Source organism: Mesoplodon bidens, assembly GCF_964165515.1.
Source record: "Mesoplodon bidens genome assembly, chromosome: 9".
In the NCBI taxonomy this organism is placed as follows: domain Eukaryota; kingdom Metazoa; phylum Chordata; class Mammalia; order Artiodactyla; family Ziphiidae; genus Mesoplodon; species Mesoplodon bidens.
The window spans coordinates 30,133,946-30,156,446 of NC_138166.1; the positions used below are offsets into that span (position 1 = coordinate 30,133,946).

The 22,501-nt window shown below is 41.1% G+C and overlaps 1 protein-coding gene across 1 annotated transcript in view; it reads right to left on the reverse strand.

Annotated features, from left to right (window-relative positions):
• Window positions 1-7,382, reverse strand: part of ELAPOR2 (endosome-lysosome associated apoptosis and autophagy regulator family member 2) — a 187,896-nt gene extending 180,514 nt beyond the window's left edge. Inside the window, exon 1 of the mRNA XM_081243695.1 lies at window positions 7,084-7,382. Coding sequence (XP_081099821.1) covers window positions 7,084-7,272 — 189 coding nt within the window. The 5' untranslated portion in view covers window positions 7,273-7,382. The remainder of the gene's footprint in view (window positions 1-7,083) is intronic.
• Window positions 7,383-22,501: the final 15,119 nt, after the last annotated feature.

The following is a 22,501-nucleotide window of genomic DNA, read 5'->3' on the forward strand; positions in this document are numbered from 1 at the left end:
TGATTCAGGAGCGTGTGTACGGGGCCTAAGAACTTGCATGTCTAACAAGTGCCTGGGGAATGTTGACAGTCCTGGTCTTAGGATCACACTTTGAGAACCACTGACGAAGGGAAAAGAACCTCATAAAAGTGAAGTTTTGAATAAGTTAAATAGTATCCTGAACTCCAGAGCCATAAACTGACTTGAGAATAAACTTCAATATATTCTGATCACTGGGCTTTTGTTTCAGAGTCTTAAATCTGGTACAATTAAGAGAAGGTGTCAGATATGGGGATATATGTATAGATGATTCACTTTGTTATAAAGCAGAAACTAACACACCACTGTAAAGCAATTATACTCCAATAAAGATGTTTAAAAAAAAAAAAGAGAGGGCTTCCCTGGTGGCGCAGTGGTTGAGAGTCCGCCTGCCAATGCAGGGGATACGGGTTCGTGCCCCGGTCCGGGAAGATCCCACATGCCGCAGAGCAGCTGGGTCCGTGAGCCATGGCCGCTGGGCCTGCGCTCCACAACAGGAAAGGCCACAACAGTGAGAGGCCCACGTACCGCAAAAAAAAAAAAAAAAAAAAAAAAAGAGAGAGAGAGGTTGTCAATTAGGATTAAATGCCTTATAAAAATCAATTCCTTTCTGTAGCTGAAAAAAGTGGAAGCCACTCACTCTGATATTTTCAAGGCAGTGATTCGTGCTCCCAGAGAAGAGGACCTGCACCTTACTCATTTTTAAAACCCCCAAAATGCCTTAAACAAAAAGACAGTTAATCACTGCTTGCTGAATAGGATGAAATTCCTACCCTAATGAGTCTATTATGTGTTGGGTGGGGTGAGAGGCAGGTGTTCAGAGCCTCTGGTAAAGCATATGGCACCTTTGAGCGACTTAGAAAATGGCACCCCCTCTGGGCATATGACTCCGAAAAAGGTCCTCCTTCCTCTGGATGGATGCAGACCTGTGCCAAGACAGCTGGCTGGCTGGCCACCCTGAGCACTGGCTGGATTCCAGCTCTTACGTGACCCCACAGGTGGGTACCACTCACCCAGCTATACAGGGCAGGCCTGCATGTGCAAAGCCTTTGTAGGACAGTGTATGGCTGCCCAAGAGCAAACAATGGGCTGGGACTGGGATCCAGGGAAGAGAAGAGAACATCTGTCTGTAGTACTCCAGAAAAGGTTAGAGGAAGTTAGAGGAACTGACCTAGGCCAAAAGGCTTCCTCTGGATGAGGCGTTCTAAAACCACCACACACAACGTCCTACTCAGCTTTTGGGTCTCAGTTTAAACATCTTTTCCTTGGGAATCCCTCCCACCCCAACCAGACTAAAAAGGCTATACACGCCGACCGTACACAGTTCCCATCACAGAACTTATGACAGATGGAATTACCTGATAGGTGGTGTTGTTTTGAGTCTGCCCACATCAGATTATACAGCTCAGTATGGGGAAGGGCCATACATTTTATTCAACATTTTACTGCTAGCACCTGGTACAGGAGTACATAATAAATATGGGTTTAATGTTGAAATATGACATTTAACGTCAATTAAGAAAGGCAAAAAGGGATAAGGATTAGCCACGGTTTCCTCAGGGGGAAAGAAAAGGCCACCCAAATTTAACTGGTGTTTTCTGACAAGCCAGAATTATTCTAAGATTCAAGGCACTGCTGAGGAATACACTCTAATAGGAATATGTGCCACTCTATACTATGCTCTGCTATTTCCATCCCTTGCGCTAAAATATGACACTTCACAGATCTGTCAACTCTTGGTTTTACATTGTAAATATTGATGGTGTGAATACTTGCTCACATTTGCCTAAAACATGAGAAATGGTTCTGAGCGTAAGAACTTGAAATGGAAAATTCACCTTCACAAGCATAACAGGCAAGATTAATTATGTTAACGGCTTGAAAACAGAGGCCAAGTCCTAACTTCTGCAGCAACAGTGTGGCTTTAGAATCTCTAACCCCTTAACCCACAGCCCATGACCTTCAGAGGCTTCCTGCAGAAAGGCTAAAGGTTATTTCTCAGCTATGCCCAGCAAAGTCTAAAACAGAAGATATGACCATTTACAAGTCTACTGACTTCTGTGGACACGGAAGACCCAGATTCTTACCAAATCTCGGAAGGCTATAATGATAAAATCAACTCTATCACTACTGCCTCGGCCCCCAGTTAATACCTCCACAGGAACCACTGGCGTGTTAAGCACCAGGGAGCTAACTGTCAAACTCAATCTTCTCTTTTCAGGTCTCATCTCATTCGAATTTCTTTGGACCACTGACACCACAACCAACTCCTTTCTTCATCAAAGGCGTTTCTCCCTTTCCCCATGACTACACTGTTGCATTTCCCTGACACTTGCTATTCCTTACATGTCACCTCTGTGGGCTGCTTGGTTCCTGCCCCCTTTAATGTTGGTGAAACCCAAGTTCTAACTTTCGTCCTTTGTTCTCACTCCCTGGATGATCCCATCCAATCCAGCAGTGTCAACCTTGCCTTTCATTCAAGTGATTCCTGTATCTCCACACCGGCCCAGACCGTGGCCCTGAGCCAACTGGACCTGCTACCTAACTGCCTACTGAACTCTCTAGAGGTCAGCTCTCCAGAACCAAGCTCCTTATCTCATCTTCCTCACGCTCCTCCTCACAGAGGGTGCAGGTATCATCCTCATTCCTTTCCCTCACCCTCCACATCCACCCACTGTCAATTCTATCTTCTAACATCATCCCTCTTTTCCATTTTCACTGCTGGTCATCATATGAGGTTCTGTCATCCTTTACCTGTACTCTTACAATTGCTCCCGGCAGGTCTCACCTCTTTCTATTTCTCAGCCCTCTCATGTGACCTCCATACTGTTGCTGAACTAAAGTATATTGCATCACTCCTGATTCTTTTTTTTTTTTTTTTTTTTTTGCGGTATGCGGGCCTCTCACTGTTGTGGCCTCTCCCGTTGCAGAGCACAGGCTCCGGATGCGCAGGCTCAGTGGCCATGGCTCACGGGCCCAGCCGCTCTGCGGCATGTGGGATCCTCCCGGACACGTGTCCCCTGCATCGGCAGGCGGACTCTCAACCACTGTGCTACCAGGGAAGCCCACTCCTGATTCTTAAATCCTTCTATTGCTCCCTGTCACCTACCAAATGAAGACCAGCTTCTTAGCATGACAGGAGGTCCCCTATGATCAGGCTTCCACCTGCCTCTCAGCCTCATATCTCATTAAGCTCCTCGTAGCACGCAGCACTCCAGTTATAACTAGTTACAGCATAACTGTTCTGTGCTTCTGCCATTTTCAACCTCTGCTCTACGTCAGAAATATCCTTCCCCAAACCAGCCCAACCTCACATCTGACCCTTGTTTGCTCGGCAAATTCCTACCCATCTTTCCAGGCTCACTCACTTCTTCTACAGGGCCGTTTCTGATCCTCCCCACTAGATTATGGCCCCCCTTTTCTCTCATAGCACCAAATCACTTCACTGCAAATGTTAGTTTACATATCTGACTCATCCTTAGCCAATTAAATTTTATTTTTTAATTTGTAATTTCACATCATCTGATATTTCACCTGGCACTTTAGTTTAAGCTCAGTAACTGTGGAATGAAAACTGTTGGCAAAGAAAGTCATCATTGAATCAAGATTCAGAGAGACCAATAGAATCACAGACGTAGGACTGTAGAGAAGTGCACTAAGAATCAAGCTAGTTTGTGATTTAATTTTCCAAATTTAAATAATGCATACATAATCCACTTAGTTCTGTTCTTTTCATGCACTTTTCTCTCACACAGTCTATCTTCTAATACCTTACTCCAACTCTGATTCATCTGTTGGCTTTTATCTTTTCTTTTCCTCTGGCAGCCCCATTAAGTCCTCTTCTTCAATGAGTCAAAAATTCCATTACATTCAACTCTTGGATAAGCCTATCCTCTGAACCTCTGAAGTCTCATTGTAGACCCTTCCTGAAACATCAGGATCTAGGTCTGCTAATCTAGCAATCATCAAATCTGATGTGCGTGCGTGCGTGTGTGTGTGTGTGTGTGTGTGTGTGTGTGATTTATTTTCCTTTAACTTATCTTCATCCATCTTATCCTCACAATAGAGACAGGCAGGTCCCTTTTTATTACTATCATTTTACAAGTGAAAAGTAGATACCCAGAAGCCCAGAGGATATTTATCCTTTATAAGTTCCCCCATAAACAGTTTGAAGAAAATTAATTCTGTACTTTCTGATATCCAGTCCTCATTTTTTTTTTTTTGCTTAAACACCATTTATCAAAGTCACATCCTATTGTTGTCCTTCAACTGCTGGCACATTGACTGGACTTTTATTGCTGTCTCCCCTCCCTGTTTGTGCTTGTATGTCCACCCTGCTGACTGGATCCCCAGCTGAGCATTCCAAAGTAATCATTTTTCTCCTCTTTTCAGCTCCATAATCCAATGACTTTGACAAAGGAAGCTGTATTATATTTGAGTTTCACCCCAAAGTCCAATCCTCTAGCAAAGAATCTAAGTGAAACCTTACCCACATCCCAGCTGTCTTTTGGAAGGGCCTCTTTTCTGAACTCAGGCAATCATAACTAGATTCCTCCCAGACCAATTTTCTCTGCTTCTGGTCCTTCCCCTTTTGCTGCTTTCCGCCAAAACCAGGCAAGGTAAATGAGCGTCCCTGTAACTTAGTTAAACGTGATTACTTTCATAAAAATACTGATACATGAGGACGAGACTAAAACTACTGGCAGCAATGAGGCTTAGAATTACCTGAGGATTTTCCCTTCAACATCCTCTCCTGTTATTAAGAGTTGGCTTTAGTTTCCAGCCTCAGAACCCTCACTTTTCACGGCTTTCACGGTCCTCCCCACCACGCGGTGCTGTCCCTTACGTGGGGCATTCATGTCCTTTTCTGTTACTAAAGAGGAGAAAGGGATACACCGGCAGGAGTGGGCACCAGAGAGTTATTTTAACTATGTCTTTGCTCACAGGAGTTTGGCCCACATTTCCATAGCTGCATCTCAGAGGAAGGACCCTCCCTACCGGTAAGCAGAAGCAGAGCCTTACCCTCAACACCTGAAAAACACCTGCCCTTCTCACATTCCTCTTAAAAACAGAGAAAAACAATGATCAACTGCGTTAATTAGCTCAGTGGGTTAGACCGGTGCCGAGCAGATTCAGCCCCTTGGCCCCTCCTATGTCCAAAGGAACCTCTAACTCTCCATCATCTTCCAACTGTTTGTCAGTCATAAGGAAGAATATAACTGGATCTGTGCATCACCTTTCTAAAAATACAACTAGCCACACGCAGGCTCCAGAGCATCCTCCCATATATTTTATTTATTTCCATAAATTCAAAATTGAAACCTCAAGGAACTGAGTCGCATGCAATTTCTAAAGTCAGTACAATTAATTGAACACAGCCTTCCTGAACCTTCCGCCATCTCCCTGCCTCTGGTTTCAAGATTTGTCTCAGGTGGCAGACTCTTACTCCATTCTGCCTGGGTATACAGGGTAGAACATGTGCTCACCTAAAGGATCAGTCTAGCTACAGTGGCCAAGCAACACCCCCACTGGCCCTGACTTTCACCTGTTTCAAGTAGAGTCTCCAATACTAAGAATTAATTTTACAAGAATCTTAAGACTTTTCACTTCAGAAAAAAAAAAAATAGGTTTTGCATATTGGGACTGGGGGCTGGAGGCAAGGTTTTAAGTTTGTCCTGTTACTTATTCAGTCTGAAGATGCCCAAGAAGCAGCTTTCTGTGGAAGAATGGACTATTCCCAGGTGATAGGAGAATACAGATTAAACAACTAATTATACTAATAAACTCTGAAATTAAACACAGCTGTTCATTGAGTTCTTGCCCTGATTTCCCCAATTATAACACTATTGTGTGCTGGCACACATGCCTTTGATCTGATTCTCTTTCATTTCAGTCTGTCCTGGGACTGAGACCATGGGAGAGGAACGTGAAATCCATGGATGATGGACGATGTCTAGAACGCAGATATTCTATAATTCAAGGCCTGGGTAAAATTCAAAAGTGACACAAAGGAACAAGGTCTGGTCTTGTTTCCCAGAGGGGCTATTAGCTAACCCATTTTTGCTATGTTAAATTAAAATGACCCATCACCCTGATTCTTAGCAATCTCCCTAAAAACCGTAACCACTCCTCATATCCTCCCCAACATAATCACTCAAAGTAGGTCAGAAATGTTGCTTCCTTCCCCTCATTGATTTTCATTAAGAGGATGCACTTTCTGGAACACTAAAGGGAAAGATAAACATCCAATACAAGTACCAGTAATGCCCCTTGTAAATTTTTGGCATTGTTAAGTCCAGTTCCCCTAAAAGCAGGGGGAAAAAATCACATCACCTATAATTTATCTTTCTTGGCTATATATCAACAATAATCTCAAACTTTAAAATACACAGTAGCAATGCTTCATCCCAGGTGATGAACATCTCCCGAAAGGAGCATATTCACTCTGTCTTTTCTAATTTCCTAGATCACCAACCCACCTCTTCCCTAAATACACACTTTTTTCTTCCTAATTCACATCCACGTTTTGCCAGAAGGACGCCAAGTGACACCACACACTGGCTTAGCAAGTCCCCAGGGCCTTATCTGGAAGCTGAGAGCAGGGGAAGAGGAGGAAGGGGCTTGTACACACTGGGGAGTGGAGGGAGGGGGAGGGGAGCGGGACGCCCTCGGCGGCCGTATCTGGCTCTCTGGAAAAGCTGTGAAGTGAGGGGTCTCCAAATCCCCCTGGCGAAGCTTCCCCAGTCCCCTGCCCTTGCTGAAAGCTCTCCCTCCGCCCCAGGTCCTCAAGCCTGGCACTCCAAGACGGCGCCGCAAAGTCCTTCAGAGCCCTCAAAACACAGGAGCGCGAAACGCATCCCCCAAAAGCCAGCAAAGCCACACACCCTCTCTTGGCCAGCTTCCCGGGGCGGGCAACTTCATCCCTGGAAACAAACGAAAAGCACGGTCCTCCAAGGAAGAAAAGAGGCAGAGAGCAGTAAACGGGCACGACCCTCACCCCACATCTCCCGCGCCCTCCTCGCCCCTCCCCCTCAAACTCCAGGTAAAAGACCAGGTGCGGCTCACCTCCAGGCAAGGAGGAAGCGGGCGGCCGGAGGAGGAGGGCAGGTCCCCAGCCCAGGCCGCTTGACAGCCGGCGAGCGCCCAACAGCAGATCCAGGCGGGGCTCCAGGGAGGCGAGAGCCCGCAGCGGGGAGCCCCGGCCGGCCGCCCCCGGCTCCTCCCCCGCGTCGGCCCCGGGCGGAGAAGCAGCATCTCCGTCCCGCTGTGGTCGGCCCGCCGGCCGGCAAGAAGGCAACCTCCCCGAGTGGGGTGCGCTCCGGCTCCCGGGCCGCGAGGGCTGCGCGGTCGGCTCGACACTCGCTCGCCCCGACACTCGCTCACCGCCTGCCCGGCTGCCCGCTGTCAGCTGTGCTGCGCTCGCGGCCCGGGCGGCCGGCGCCCGTGCTCCCGTCACGCCGGAGGGAGGGACCGCGGGGCGCGGGCGCGGCGCGGGGGCGGGACGCGGGGCGGGGATGCGGGAGCCCTGAAGCAGGTGGCGCGGGCGGGGCTGCGGCCCTGCCCGGCGGCTCCTGCGGGGCTGAGCGGCCCCCGGGGGAGGTGCGGGGGGGGAGCCTCCTGACGCGAGAGAGGCCGGGGTGCCCTCGTGGTGTCTCCCGTCCCCAGTCCCACCAGGAGGGGCGCTCCGGGGGAGGGGGGGAAGCCAGAGAAAATTCCAGGACATCAGGACATTGTTTTCCGGCGGCGGGTGTTTAAAATCTTCCTACTTCCCGCGTCACACACAAACACACACGGATGCGCCCCAGGAGCATCCCTTCGTAAGGATCCACGCTAGCTGACGTCAGGCCGAATTTTGGGGTGATTAGGATTTGCATGAAATGGCAGGGAAGAAAGGGGGAATGAAACTTAGATGCAGTTTGTGACTGCGTTTTCCCACCTATTTTATGAAAATAATTACAATACCTAACCCATAAGGTTATTATGAGGATTAAATAAGTTGATGCACGTAAAGCCCTTGAAGAATGCCTATCAAGCAGTAGGTGTGGTGCTTATTGAAAGTAGTAGTAACCGTAATTATTGCTACTGTTGGTGTTACTTCATGGGGATAACATGTAAACTTGGGCAAGTAAGTCCTCTTGTTTCTGCAGGAAGCAGGTTCCCCATCTGTACAATGACTGGGGTGGTCTTCATTTTTTCTTTCATTCAAAAATATACTGATCCGGGTGGTAGGCACCAAGTGGTAAGCAAGATGAACATTAAGCCTTCGTTAGTGTCAGGGATCTCAAGGGTCCCTTCGTCTAAATTCTGTGAATGGGTGAGTTATCCTGTTGTTCAAAAGGAGCACCCGAATTTCTGATAATTATGTACCTGGAGAAATCTACCTAGCAGATCCAGCATAAGTTGACTTGAATTTGTCTGCGGCACGGTCTCTAACGTCCTTTTTTTCTTTTAATTTATTTATTTATTTATTTTGGCTGCATTGGGTCTTCGTTGCTGTGAGCAGGCTTTCTCTAGTTGTGGCTCGCGGGCTCTAGAGCGCAGCCTCAGTAGTTGTGGCGCACAGACTTAGTTGCTCCGCGCCAAGTGGGATCTTCCCGGCCTAGGGCTCGAATCTGTGTCCCCTGCATTGGCAGACGAATTCCTAACCACTGCAACACCACGTGAAATGTGACAGGGAAGTCCCTCTAATGTCCTTTTAATAAACATTTCCACGTGAAATGTGAAAGTTCTTTTCTCTCTCTCCCTCTCTCTCAATCTCTCTCCCCTGTCTTGTGTGTTCTGATTATAACAATAATGCATGTTTACTGTAAACATTTTGAAAAATACTGAAGACTATCGGGAAGAATATAAAAATCACTTGGGATCCCACCACCCAGAGATGACACTATTAGCGGTATTAGCATGTTGAGGAATTTCCTTCCTGGTGTTTGTGTGTGTACTGCAAAATGGGAATTATCATTTGTAACCTGCTTTTATTTTTTCCTTAACATTAATATTTTCTCAAGTCATTAAAGTCTCTGACAGCACAACTTAAGTAACCATATAATATATTCTACTGTTTGGATTATCTGTAATTTACTTTTGTATATTAGGCACTGTTTCTCAAGTATTTGATGTTATTAATAATTCTAGAATGAATGCCCTAGTACATAATCTGTGCATACATCTTTTAATTTTCTATGATGCCTTTCAGAATTGAAATCTTTGGATTACATAGCATGTGCATTTTTAAAGTTTTTGATGAATAGTGCACAAATTCCTTAAAAAATTTTTATGTCAGTTGTTACCAGCAGTTTATGAGTACTTATTTCACAGCATTCTAGATTATAATACTTCAGATATTTGCCATTTTGGTAGAAGAGAAAAATGCTAGTGTATTAATATTTTTTAAATGTATAGCATTTTTATGATTAGTAACGTTACTGAATTCAGGTTCAGCTGCTCGCTGCTCAAAATCCAGTACTGGAGAGGCAAGTGTTGGTAGAAAGGAAAGGTTGCTTTAATCAGAAGGCCAGCAATCTGGAGAGAAGGTGGACTCGTTTCCCAGAACCAACTCCCCAGATTCTGCTCAACCATGAGAGTTTTTAAAGGGAAAAGAGGGAAAGAATCTCAGTGAATCACCGAGGCACGAGGTTAGATTCATCATCATTCTCCACTGCGTGCAGACTGGCTGACTCCTCAGTATCTTTCTTCAGACATTATCTTGCCCATGTGATCTGCCTACAGGATTGCAAAGGGGGCTGCTGGGGGTAGAGAGCTGGTCTCTCTTTAAATACTTAATTCGTCATTCTTACTACTTTTAATCTAGGAAAAGAATCAACAGGTTAGCCAAGGCATGGTATGTATTCAGTAGAACACAAAAGTCAGGAGTAAAGTTAAATTGCTTAGTGATGTCATTTCTATAATTATGTTCTTTTAGGGTTAGAGAGGAACAGGAATGGACAAACAGGAAAGGGGCAAAAGAGCTGCTTTCAGTAACACTGAATAATTTTTCATATATATTTACTGGCTATATATTTCCTTCTCTTGTCAGTGTGTGTGAATTTTTCACTGGTAGTCTATGACCATTTTTCTATTTAATTTAATCTTTTTTTATTGATTTGTAAGCAATCTTTGTAAGTTTTATATATTACACCTTTGCTTACCATATATGTCACAAATACTCTTCTCAGTGTGTAGTCTTCCTTTTAATTTTGTTTCTGGTGACCTTTTCTGCAGAAGATTGTCATTTTTATGTACTCAACTATTTCATTTTGTGATTTCTTCATTTTATGCTTAGAGGTACAGTACTTCTGCAAGATCAAATAGATGCCTATATTTTCTTATTTTGTTATTACTTTCTTTATATGTTTTTATTATTTAATCCATCCAGAATTTGAGTCAAATTACATTATTATTTTTGTCATCTAAGTGAGACCTAACAACATGGCTAATGGATTGAAAACAATTTCTTTCCTTGTAAAAACAAAGGTCATCCCAGTCAACCTAGGTTAAATGACAATTACAGATTTTCCTAAATGGGACAACTTGCCACTGTCAATAAATGATTTTCTCATAGGAGGCTCACCTAGAGAAAACATGTTGACCTAAAGTAATTAAAACCAGCATACAGACTGATAGAGAAAGGAAATTCCAAGAAAATTTTGTGGTTCCTTTGTAGCTGTTTATTTTAGAATTTAACAGCAGATTATTCAAATGGTTTCTGATTATCTGACCAATAGCTTTATTCTTAAAAGTCTAGTTTTATTAAGTACTTTAATAGAAAATTCCCAATGGAATTTTTTGGGGAGAGTTTCAACTATGAAGGTTTAAAAAGTTAAAAGTCACTAGATGGTCATCAATTTTCCACTTTATTTTGTGCCATGTGTACCTGAAAGTTGAACCAAACTTTGTTAACAATCAACAAAAGCCATAGCTATAGCCCAGTGATGCTAAACACAGATTTATTTTCTTTTTTTAACTTTAAGCAGATTTTGGTCAAAATAACCCCAACTTTTTAAAGATTGCCTAACTACACGAAGGTTATAAAAAATAAAATCTGAATGAATCTAAGTAGCAATTTTTTTAAAGTCAATTTTAATCAGTCAAAATGAAAAAAAAATAATGGAAAGTGTTTTCTGTATCTAATTAGCAAAAGATAATTATGGCAAATGTATGTTGTGGGTTATACACTCAAGAGAACAGGTATTTCTGGAGAGCAATTTGACAATATGTATTAAGTGTCTTTAATATAGTTATCCTTAATTTAGTAATTTTTATTTCCAGGACTCTCATTTAAGAAACCGATTAAGTAAGGAGCACAAAGTTTCTCTATAAGAATACTCACTGCTCTCTAATACAGTTCAAAATGAAGTAATCTAAGTGCCCCAAAATAGGAGAATGGCTAAATGAATTATGCTACTTCACATGGTAGGATTATACAGACATTGAAAATCATGTTTCCCAGAGAATATGAAATGAATTGAGGAAATGGGATCATTTAATGCTAATGTAAATCTTAATAAACAGTATATTCCCAAGTACAGTGTGTGTCAGGGGAAAGGAGGGGATTGAAGTATGCTTTATGGAAGGAATATGTCTAGAAGAAGATAAACCTGTTAGCAGTGATAATCTTTTAATGGTGGCATACAGACATTTTTTTCTTTCATTTTTACCGATGTTTTCAATTTCTCCATAATTATCAATATTATATATTATTTTTATAATCATTATGAATTATTTTAAAAGTTTCTATCCTTTAAAGCCAATCAATCCTGCCTGAAAAAATCATCAAAAATGTATACCAGAATGTAAGAACAAAAAGTTTCACCAGTGTTACTGGTAAAAGAAAATAAATGAAACCTAAATATCTAATACAGAAACTTCAAGTAAATACTGATATTTAATGGTATATTATCCCAACACAAAGAATTTTTAAGAAAAGTGTCTGACAGAGGGATAAGCTTTTATGAAAATGCTTTCAAATAAATGGGAAAAATCATGACATAAAATTTATATAGATACATTCAATATAGTAAAGGTATAAGACACGGACAGAAGGATATGAACCAATTTCAGGACAGTGATTGCCTAGTGGAAAAGACAGGAAAGTGGGATCGGGGAGGAGTATAAAAGGGACTTCACTTTCACCTCTAATACTTTATTTCTGAAAAGAAAGAAGAATGAAATGGAGGTACTCTTATTATCCCCATTTTACAAATGAGAAAATAAAGGCACAAGTTGCTCAGCATGATACCGTGTGAGGTTTCAGACACAGGCAGTCTGATTCTAGGACTCACCCATTTAGGAGGTTGTTTTTTCACGCTCTGTATTTTTCTATATTTTTGAAATATTTAAAAATTTAAATTATTATATAGAATAGGAGCTTAACTAGGTTTTAAAATCCATATTAAAAAGACTGAAAAAATAAACCAAATGAGGGACTTCCCTGGTGGCGCAGTGGTTAAGAATCCGCCTGCCAATGCAGGGGACACGGGTTTGATCCCCGGTCCGGGAAGATCCCACGTGCCACGGAGCAACTAAGCCCGTGGGCCAGTGCTCCTCAACAAGAGAAGAGAAGCCACTGCAATGAGAAGCCCGCGCACCGCAACAAAGAGTAACCTCCACTCTCCGCACCTAGAGAAAGCCCACGCGCAGCACTGAAGACCCAACGCATCCCAAAATTAATTAATTAATTAATTTAAAAAAATAAACCAAATGATTAATAATGGGTGTTTTCTGAGTAAGATGAATATGGGTGATATTTTTTCTATTTCATTTTACTTTTCCATATTTCCAAATTTTTTACAGAAAATACGTATTAGTTCAACTTTTTAAACAAGAAAGCTGGGGTATATTAAAAAAGTATGATACTTAAGCTATTCTATCTTACACTGTATATTACACATCAATTTGTTCATCATATTTTAAATAGCTGTGGGAGAAGAAGAATGAGGAATTAGTGAGAATAAGTGGAGAGGATTCTAAAAGCAACAAAAAAGATGATTCAAAAAATGGAAAATAGGTCATATGCAGAAAGGTTAGGATAACTTGATTTACTTGATTTACTGTCTCTAAGTCCATGAAAGCCCTTCACCAGTGAGAAATCTCCTTTGCTCTCCATGTCCTTCAGGGATCAAGTAATAGTGTGGAGTCAGACAAACTTGCTTTTGAAATTGAAACTCCACTACTTACTGGCTGTATGATTTGGGGAACAGTGCCTTATCTCCCTTGGCTTCAGTTTCCTCATCTGTAAATTAGAGCTAAAAATACCTGACACTGTAGGCTTGGTGTGTAATGAGTTAATATACCCAAAGCATCACCATGCTATTGGTATATTTGTAGCTCTTTATAAATGTTCCCTTCTTAAACTATTTACACAGTATTTCTCCACTGGAGTCCAAAAACCACCAGGAAGAGGTGAGGGAGGGGTGCCTCCAACGTCTTCTCAGGAGATTAGAAGTTTTCTCTGAAAGTTTTTGTATTTTGTATTTGCACTTTGTTGATAATAAAGAAAAAATTATATATATATATTCACATATACAGTTTGATTACTTGTATGTAATCTTCAGCATGAAATGTTAGTACCTTTGTTTGCACTTGACTTTATGATTCTAAAGGCACCTGATTCCCTGCAGGCCAACCACACTGGCCTCCTTGCTGTTCCTTCAACCTACCAGACATGCTTCTACCTCAAAACCTTTATGTGTGTTTGTTCCCTCTGCCCAGAATGCTCCTCCTTCTTTGGGTCTTGACTCAAATGTCATTTTACCAGTAAGCACTAGCCACCTTTTCTAAAATCCCTGTCATTCCCTATCTCCCTTCCCTGCTTCACTTTTCTCCCTAGTGCTATCATCATGCTGCCCATTTTACTTGTCTGTTTCTCCTTACTAAAATGGAAACTCCATGAAAACAGAATTTGTGTTTGCTTTTAATGGCTATATTTTCAGATCTAGTACATAGACACTCACTAAATATATGTTGCGTGCACTGATGCATTATGTAATCACCATAAATGAGAGCAATTAATTTTTTATCGTTAATATGAAATATTTCAGACACACAGCAATTAATTTAATAGGTTCTAAAAACTATCCAAAGATCAATTTGGGGGGAATCCCCAAATTCTCAATTTCAGAAACAAAGGATCAGTTGCAGATAACAGAATCCAGTTTATTCAGTATAAGGAGAAAGGAATTTATTACACAGTATTGGGTACCTTGCAGATCTTCTTGAAGGGCCAGTAAACAAAGCTTGGATCTATGCAGCCAGGTAAAACACAGCTTGGAGTGATACCCTACCACTCACAAAACTACTGTAGTGGAGGGCTTCCCTGGTGGCGCAGTGGTTGAGGGTCCGCCTGCCGATGCAGGGGACACGGGTTCGTGCCCCGGTCCGGGAGGATCCCACATGCCATGGAGCGGCTGGGCCCGTGAGCCATGGCCGCTGAGCCTGTGCATCCGGAGCCTGTGCTCCGCAACGGGAGAGGCCACAACACTGAGAGGCCCGCGTACCGCGCAAAAAAAAAAAAAAAAAATACTGTAGTGGAAATTCCACGGCAGCCTTCACATACCACTCAGGCCTGTGACGCCAAGGACTAAACATACAAACCTCTATGCCTACTAGAGCAGAAGAGCCAAATACCCCTGATGCCGTGTCAGCCAGAAAAATAAATCTTTGCTCATGCAGCTGCCGTCTCATTTTGCTCAATTACTCCTTCTGAGTCTTGTGTGAGTGTACATTTCCTCGGCAAACCTAGTTTTAATGTAGAATCTAGCTATAAGGAAATCTTGAAAATGTTTTAGCTGTCTCACCTCTTTGGTTCAGAAAGGCACACTAAAAGTGGGACAGTTTGCAGAGAAGTGAGTCAAACTGCAATTCTGCAGCTGTCCACCCTCTTGCTACTCAACATGCATGAACACTCTTATTCCTGCATTGAAGCATCCATCTCTGGGTGATATTCATTTCTCTTCTATCTCAAAGACAAGCCCACTGTGATATCCCAAAATCTATCAGATAAATTATAAAATTATCACCAATCCACCATATATTAAAAACTAGGGGATTACTCTTCAGCAATAAAAAGGAATGAACTATTGACACACCTTATAACTTGGATGAATCTCATAGGCATTATGCTAAGGGAAAGAAACCAATCCCAAAAGCATACATACTGTATGATTCCACTTATATGACATTGTCAAAAAGACTAAACTATCATGATAGAAATCAAATCAGTGTTTGTTGGGGGTTAGGGGTGGTGGTAGGGAAGTGTGGCTACGAAAGGATAACACAAGGGAAATTCTGGTATCTTGATTGTGATGGTGGTCACACAAACCAACATATGTATTAAAAGTCATAGAACTGTGCACCAAAAAAGTCGATTTTCCTGTATGCTAATTTAAAAATTAATTATTTTTTAAAACAGTACAATTCAGAGAATACTGAAGTCATCAGCCACTAAAGCTGACATTAAGTTTTATAGACATTAAATATGAATTTTGAAAAAATAGGGAAACAAAAGAGGAAAAGATTAATATGTTAGAACAAGGAAGAAAATATGAGCAGGAACAATCACTTTCATTTCTGCAAATGCTTCTGAGATTATCTTTGGTATTGATAACTTTCTTCCTCCAAGTTCCTTTTGTGCTCAGACAGCACCTCAGCTGGTCATGGTTCTTTGGCTGGTGAGCTAATCCGAAGCTTAATGCCTGAGGGGTCTGAACCTTGGTGATACTAGCTGTATGGGTTTGCTGTGGTCTGCCATTAACTTTTGGCACTGGATATTACAATATTAGGAGGCACTCCAGAGGAATCCCTGAGCTCCATCTTAGAAAATTACAGTAACCCACTACAGTAAACTTTTTTTTCATTCCTGGTCCCTTGGCAAGAGGGGCCCAAAAAAGTCAAATGGCAGTCTCAAATCCCAACTTTCAGTTCAATTTTCTCCCCTGGTGGAATATTTATCCACTGAATACTAAGACCGTCAAACTAGCAGGACTTGAACTTGAGAAGGAAAATTTTGTGCTTTAGTCATTCAGTGTAATCATGAGATACCACCCACACTTTACTCCTCAATTTCTGGACCAATGTGTCCTGCTTTGGGGAGAAACAGCGTCATAAGTTAGTCACTAGTTCAGAGAATGTATTTTATCCTGAAGGATACCACCCTAATGTCAAAAGGTGTTATTTCCCAGCTGACACAGTAAATCAGTTCCCTGGATCATTCTGCTATGCTATAAGTCAGGTGCTTTTGGGTGAAGGTTTTCTGGAAATACCAGTGAACCCCAAGAGCAGCGACCTTAATTATTTTGCTGTGAAATGAGTCTCTTGATTAAAAACAATATTCTGTGAGAAAACATGATGTAATAAGGCATGATGTAAGTAAGGCAGTAAGTCAACAGAATCAGCATAACGGCCCAGGAAAACAAACCATAACTAGATTGTGTTTATTCCAGTGAGGACAAAACACTGTTCACTCCATAATGGAGGGGACCCAGTATAACGAACCAGCAGCTAGTCTGGCCCCCTCATTCTGTTATGCAATATCAAGAGCTCCCTATTGGTCTCCATGGCTGGCTGACCGGCATTTAGCCACAGTGGGAGAGCCAGGTCAGCCTCAGAGAGAGGCAATCGGGTTTTTTATTGATGCATATGCAGTCAGCATCACTGCTATGATGGACCATTGTTTATGAGCTCACTGACACAGTAAAGTCACTAGGGAAAGAAGGTGACTGACATCAACAGTGAGTCATCTAGTTTACCTGGTTATTGAACGTGTGGTGAAAATTCACATGGGACATTAATATTCCCTCATGCTAGGCCCATTTCAAGAGGCTCATTCCCATACTTCTTCCCCAATCCTCCTCATCAGCGAGCCTCAAATCCTGTTCTTTCCAGCTCCTTCACCATATGGCCAAACCTTTAGCTATCACGCGTGAGTTGGTGTAGAACTCACATCATGTCATCTCCCTGGTTAAGTTCACCATGAGGTTTTGGAGGTAAAGGAGGAGTTCCCTTTATTGTCCTTCAGAGCCACTCATGATTTATTTGTTAATCAATATAAAAGCAGAGGACCAATCCTTGAGTTTTTCAACACATAATTCTAAGGCCAGGAAGCATGAACTAAAAATCAAAGAAAAATTAGGGCTTCCCTGGTGGCGCAGTGGTTGAGAGTCTGCCTGCCGATGCAGGGGACACGGGTTCGTGCCCCGGTCTGGGAAGATCCCACATGCCGCAGAGCGGCTGGGCCCGTGAGCCATGGCCGCTGAGCCTGCACGTCTGGACCCTGTGCTCTGCAACGGGAGAGGCCACAACAGTGAGAGGCCCATATACCGTAAAAAAAAAAAAAAAAATCAAAGAAAAATTAAACCACTTGGAAGCAGACCATTACGCTGAGTGAGATACTAAATGTCGATACAATTTTTTCCTATGACATACATTGCTCCAAGAATCCTCTGCAATAACAAGCTTGCCTGTGAACCATATACTCAATATTTGCATGCCTATTAGCTAATATTGATATTAGTTGGGACAGGAGCATTGTTAGCAACTAAAGCTGAGCCATCAGAAATCCTGTGACCTGACAATTCTTTAATCATTTTATCCACTTCCCTAACTTTAAAAGAAATGCAAGTATGATTGGCATGCACAGATTCTGCAAATCCATTTACCTGGATACCTCAGATAAGAGCAGGAAGGAAATACATTTTAGCCCTTAAAGGTCAGGGATATGCAATTCTTATTTCATGTGAGAGGCTTCAGTCAAATAATTTGGGAGAAAAGACTAGGTGACTGGATGCAGATTTTTTTTTTTTAAGGTTTTAAATGTTAAGCACTGTAAAGAAATCAACAGCTGAACCTCAGGAAAGGACTGGCCTTTAAAGATCACTGAGCCAAATCCCATCTCAAATCCCTGAATCCTCTCGGCAACTCTCCCTCAAATGACTTTTCAGACTTAAACAAAAAACTTCAGTAACTGAGAAATCACTACCTTCACAGGCAGCCATGTAAGGAAGTCCTTCTTCAGGGTAACAAAATATCTGTCTCATTGTCACAGTTCTAACTCTGGGGCCCAAACAGGGCCAGCCCCATTCCTCTTTCAATGACAACGCTTCCGATAGCTTCTTCTATCATAATCTTGTCTTCTCCAGAATAAATGTCACCAGGTTCTTCCATCATTTTTCACATGATTTGACTTTACGTTCACCTCAATTTTCCAATATTCCTCTTGAAAGTACACATTTAAACTGAAGTAGTAGCATAGATTTAGTCTATAAGAGAGAAGTATAATTTACCATATTCTAGAGAGGCTCTACTTGTTGTTTTTCTTCAGTTTCATGTCCAGGGGGATTTTCTGAAAGTTGCACTAATGTTCACTGTAATTGCTAACATTATTAGGAGCTCAGGATATGCCAAGCACCTTGAAGAGGGCCTCACATGCATCTTCTCGTTTAATTCTGCTGACGTCCACCTGTGAGGTAGATACTATTTTATCCCCATTTTCAAATAAGGAAAATGAGGCTTAGAAAGAATAAGTACCCTACCCAGGGTCAAATACCCCATAAATGGAAGAATTTGGATTCTATCCCAGGATTTCTGGAAAAGTAGTAGCACCTACTGAACACTTAGTATGTGCCAGCACTGTGCTGGGCTCTCACCTCAAACTAAGTAGCTAGTAGTATTATTCCCATTTTACACATAGGGAAACTGAGGCTTAGAGGGGTGTAACAAAATGGTTAGAAATGATGAACTAGGTTATCTGAACAAGTTCACTTTATATACCCAGATTCAGGATTTTTATTTACCCCTTATAAAATTAATCTTACTAGATTCAGTCTATTACTCTACTCTGTCAAAATTTTTTAGAGATACTGATTTGATCCAAAGTATTTTTATCCCTGCTCTGTTTTTACAACTGCAAGTCTTATAGGAAAGTTTTCCATGTGTTCAAATTACCAACAAATTACACTGCATGGAAGGAGACCTAGGAAAGAGTCACACACAAGCCACTGGAAACCTCTCTCCAGATGCCATCAACGCACTCACCAGACCGTATCAGCCAGTCATTCAACCTTTAATACACTATTTATTTATTTATTTTAAAATTTTAATTTTATTTATTTTTGGCTGCATTGGGTCTTTGTTGCTACACGCGGGCTTTCTCTCATTGTGGTGAGCGGGGGCTACTCTTCGTTGTGGTGCACATGCTTCTCATTGCGGGGGTTTGTTGCGGAGCACGGGCCCTAGGCACGTGGGCTTCAGTAGTTGTGGCATGCGGGCTCAGTAGTTGTGGTGCATGGGCTTAGTTGCTCCGTGGCATGTGGGATCTTCCCAGACCAAGGATCAAAGCCATGTTCCCTGCATTGGCAGGCAGATTCTTAACCACTGCGCCACCAGGGAGGTCCCTAATACACTATTTAATCTAGGCCATATTTCTCCATTTTGTCCACAAGAACACAATTTGTTAAGTGTCCTACTGAAATACAGGTTTGTCATCCCAGCTCAAACTTAACAACACTACCAAGAGAATATCATATTAGTGGGAAGAAATTTAGAGATAGTAAATCTATCTTGGATCTTAGTGATCACCATTTGTTTCTAAGTATTTGTTATGTTTTCAGAAATGAAACACTAAATTAAATATATTTGAAGTTGCTTTCATGCTCATGATACTATATTTTTATTCATGTAATCAGAGATAGCATTTTCTCCAAGATCAAAATGATGTGTGAGTTCCAGTGTCTCCCCACTCAGTCTTCTGAGTTGATTTTTGACTTGAGTTGATTTTTATAATCCATGCTTGTGATCTTGACCCCTTGGGCATCTTTAAGATTGGCAGTATAATTTTAGGGTTTTGTTTGCATTTCGGATTTCGTTAAGCTGACAGTTTTACTTTTTCCTTAATTGAATTACCCATTAACTGTCAGTAAATTACCTTCTCCTGCAAGTCGTCCAGAAGTTTTTCATAAATAGATGCTTGGCACCTGAGTAATAATCCTTCAAGACTACGAATCTGTCATACAATCTTTCCGGGCTTTGAAATGCCATAATATATTCAGTAGATATGGCAGTTTTCTGCTACCTCTGATTTCATTGCTTGGCCTTTAACAGTCCTTCTTTGTATAAAATCATGTTTCCTTTCAGTTCTGTACTACAATGTTACCTCTTTTTAAAACATTTAAAGCAACATTACAGATTCAAACTTAAGTTAATTTAGGCATCCGAATGCTACCACATATGACTGTAATGTTATTCACAAAGATAATGACCACTAAAAAGCATAGGAATTGGGGCATATTGCTTTTGACACTGTTTTTAGGAAACACCCAGATTCCAAGTATGTCAAAATGTGAAAAATATGTAACTCTGATAATTGAAGAAAAACCATAGTTATGCTAATTATTGAGTTTATGTGACAAATTGTGCCATATTTCAAAGTAGTACAAAACTGAGAATTTTCAACAGTATTTTCCTGCCCTCCAGTCCCCATCTACAACCTAAAACAGAAGATAAACATGTTTGATTAGGAAATAAAAAAGGTCAGACATCTAACATTATAAAATGCTTTGTTCAAGATACTTTGTATTTTTCAACTGATTACCCAATTTCCTCACATGTTTTTGTAAATCTGGTGTCCTGTCCCAATTAGTTTTATTTTAAATGTATCTGTAGAGCTATTACCCCTTTGAGAGATACAAAAGGTCACTTTCCTTTTCTAAAACACAGAATTATTCAACAGAGTTAATAACTGCATTGCTAATGAAATTCTCACTATACCTCTGAGAGAAAATGCTCCTTCAGATAGATTCGGACCAAGTTTCATTTGTAATGTTAATGTATTTTGCCTGAGAAAGCCTCAGCTGTGTCACTTCCCCACATGCTGGCCAGATCCTAACGAGGTTTTGGTACTACAGTGAAGAAAGACACACACTCTCATTTTTCATCTCAATTCAGAAATAAAAATTACACTAGCCATTTGTAATATGCCTATTAGTGTTCCTTTGATAATTTTCTGATCCTTAGCATTTATAAAGTAGACCTTGAATTTTGATACTACAAATCCTGACTGACATTTAATGATTCTTTTTCTTATTAATAAAATGGGGTGGCCTAAGAAATTTATGGAGATGCTCTGTTAAACTAATATCATAACCTAAAAAATAAGATAAAATAACCAAAACTATCTGAGCAGGAACCAGCCCGGTTCTTCCTCTTTAAAATGAGGGGGAAATTTGTTTCTAAATATCGTGCCCTCAGGGTTAGGACTCAGGCTTGAATCTTACTCATGGAAGGAAAAACCAAGACGTGGTTTCAAACCTATTCAGAAAACAAAATTTTTTATAAGCAATGGAAGAAAGTAATTATGTAAACCACATCAAGCCATCGTCAGAAATGGAGATTATTCATATCAGACCCTGAATAAAACACCAACATGTTTCACACTCCCATACTTCATCCCATTCTCATTTACCCCTGTTTATATAATTGCTAGAGTTTAACTAGGTCTTGATTCTACTATTAGCCTCCCATAAAGGACACATTTTAAACTGCATAAAATTGAGAGGTTTATGCATCTATTAATAACTCTCAATCCCGCTACTAATTTAAGCTCAAATTACATGGCTTAGAATTCACAGCCCTTCTTGCTCTGCCCTCAGCCTAACTTTCCATCCTTGTCATTAACCATTTCCTTAAAACTGCTTATGATCCAGTCAAACATAGTTATCTCGAGCCATTCCATGATTTTTTATCTCTACACCTTTGTCCATGCTCTTTGCTCATTTACCGGAATGAACTTCCACGCAGCTCCCTCTGTCTATCCTATAAATTAAGCTAAAATAACACTTTTTAAATAATTATTTGTATTAGTTCCCCATTGGGTATGAGCATTTAGTTTATACTATCTTTATTGAATTTATTATTCATACCTATAAATGATATAAATGATCTTTGATATCCAGGGACTTTTCAATATACTTACTGGCATCTTCTGTAGTGTAACAGCACCTCATATTACATAGTGCCAGTAAACATGTATAAGAGAGTGAATAAATGAATAAATGTCTAGTCTATGATCTTACATTTACGTTATCTATTATTCAGAGGATCCCCTGCATTCCTTTCATGCCAATCTAAATTTATTATAGGAATATATTATTTTCAAAGACTAAAAAAATCCATTTTCAGTAATATGACACACAACACCATGACCAACCCTTCCACTGAAAATAATTAAAATAATAAAAAATATTTTTAAATACACCTTGTATTAGCAAGAAAGTAAGGACCCTCAGAAACCAAAAACTAAGTAAATGTAGGAATCCAGAGAGGTAAGCTGAGCTTTGAGTCTGGCTTTCACTTTGAGGACATTTGCCCATGAAGGTGAACTTGAGTTTCTGTATTCACAGGTAACAATTCTGGGAGCTACCTGACCAAGATGAGGAGTCTGATAGGCGATGCCTTAATAAATCAGGTACCCCAGAGGCCTAAACCCTCAAGGTAT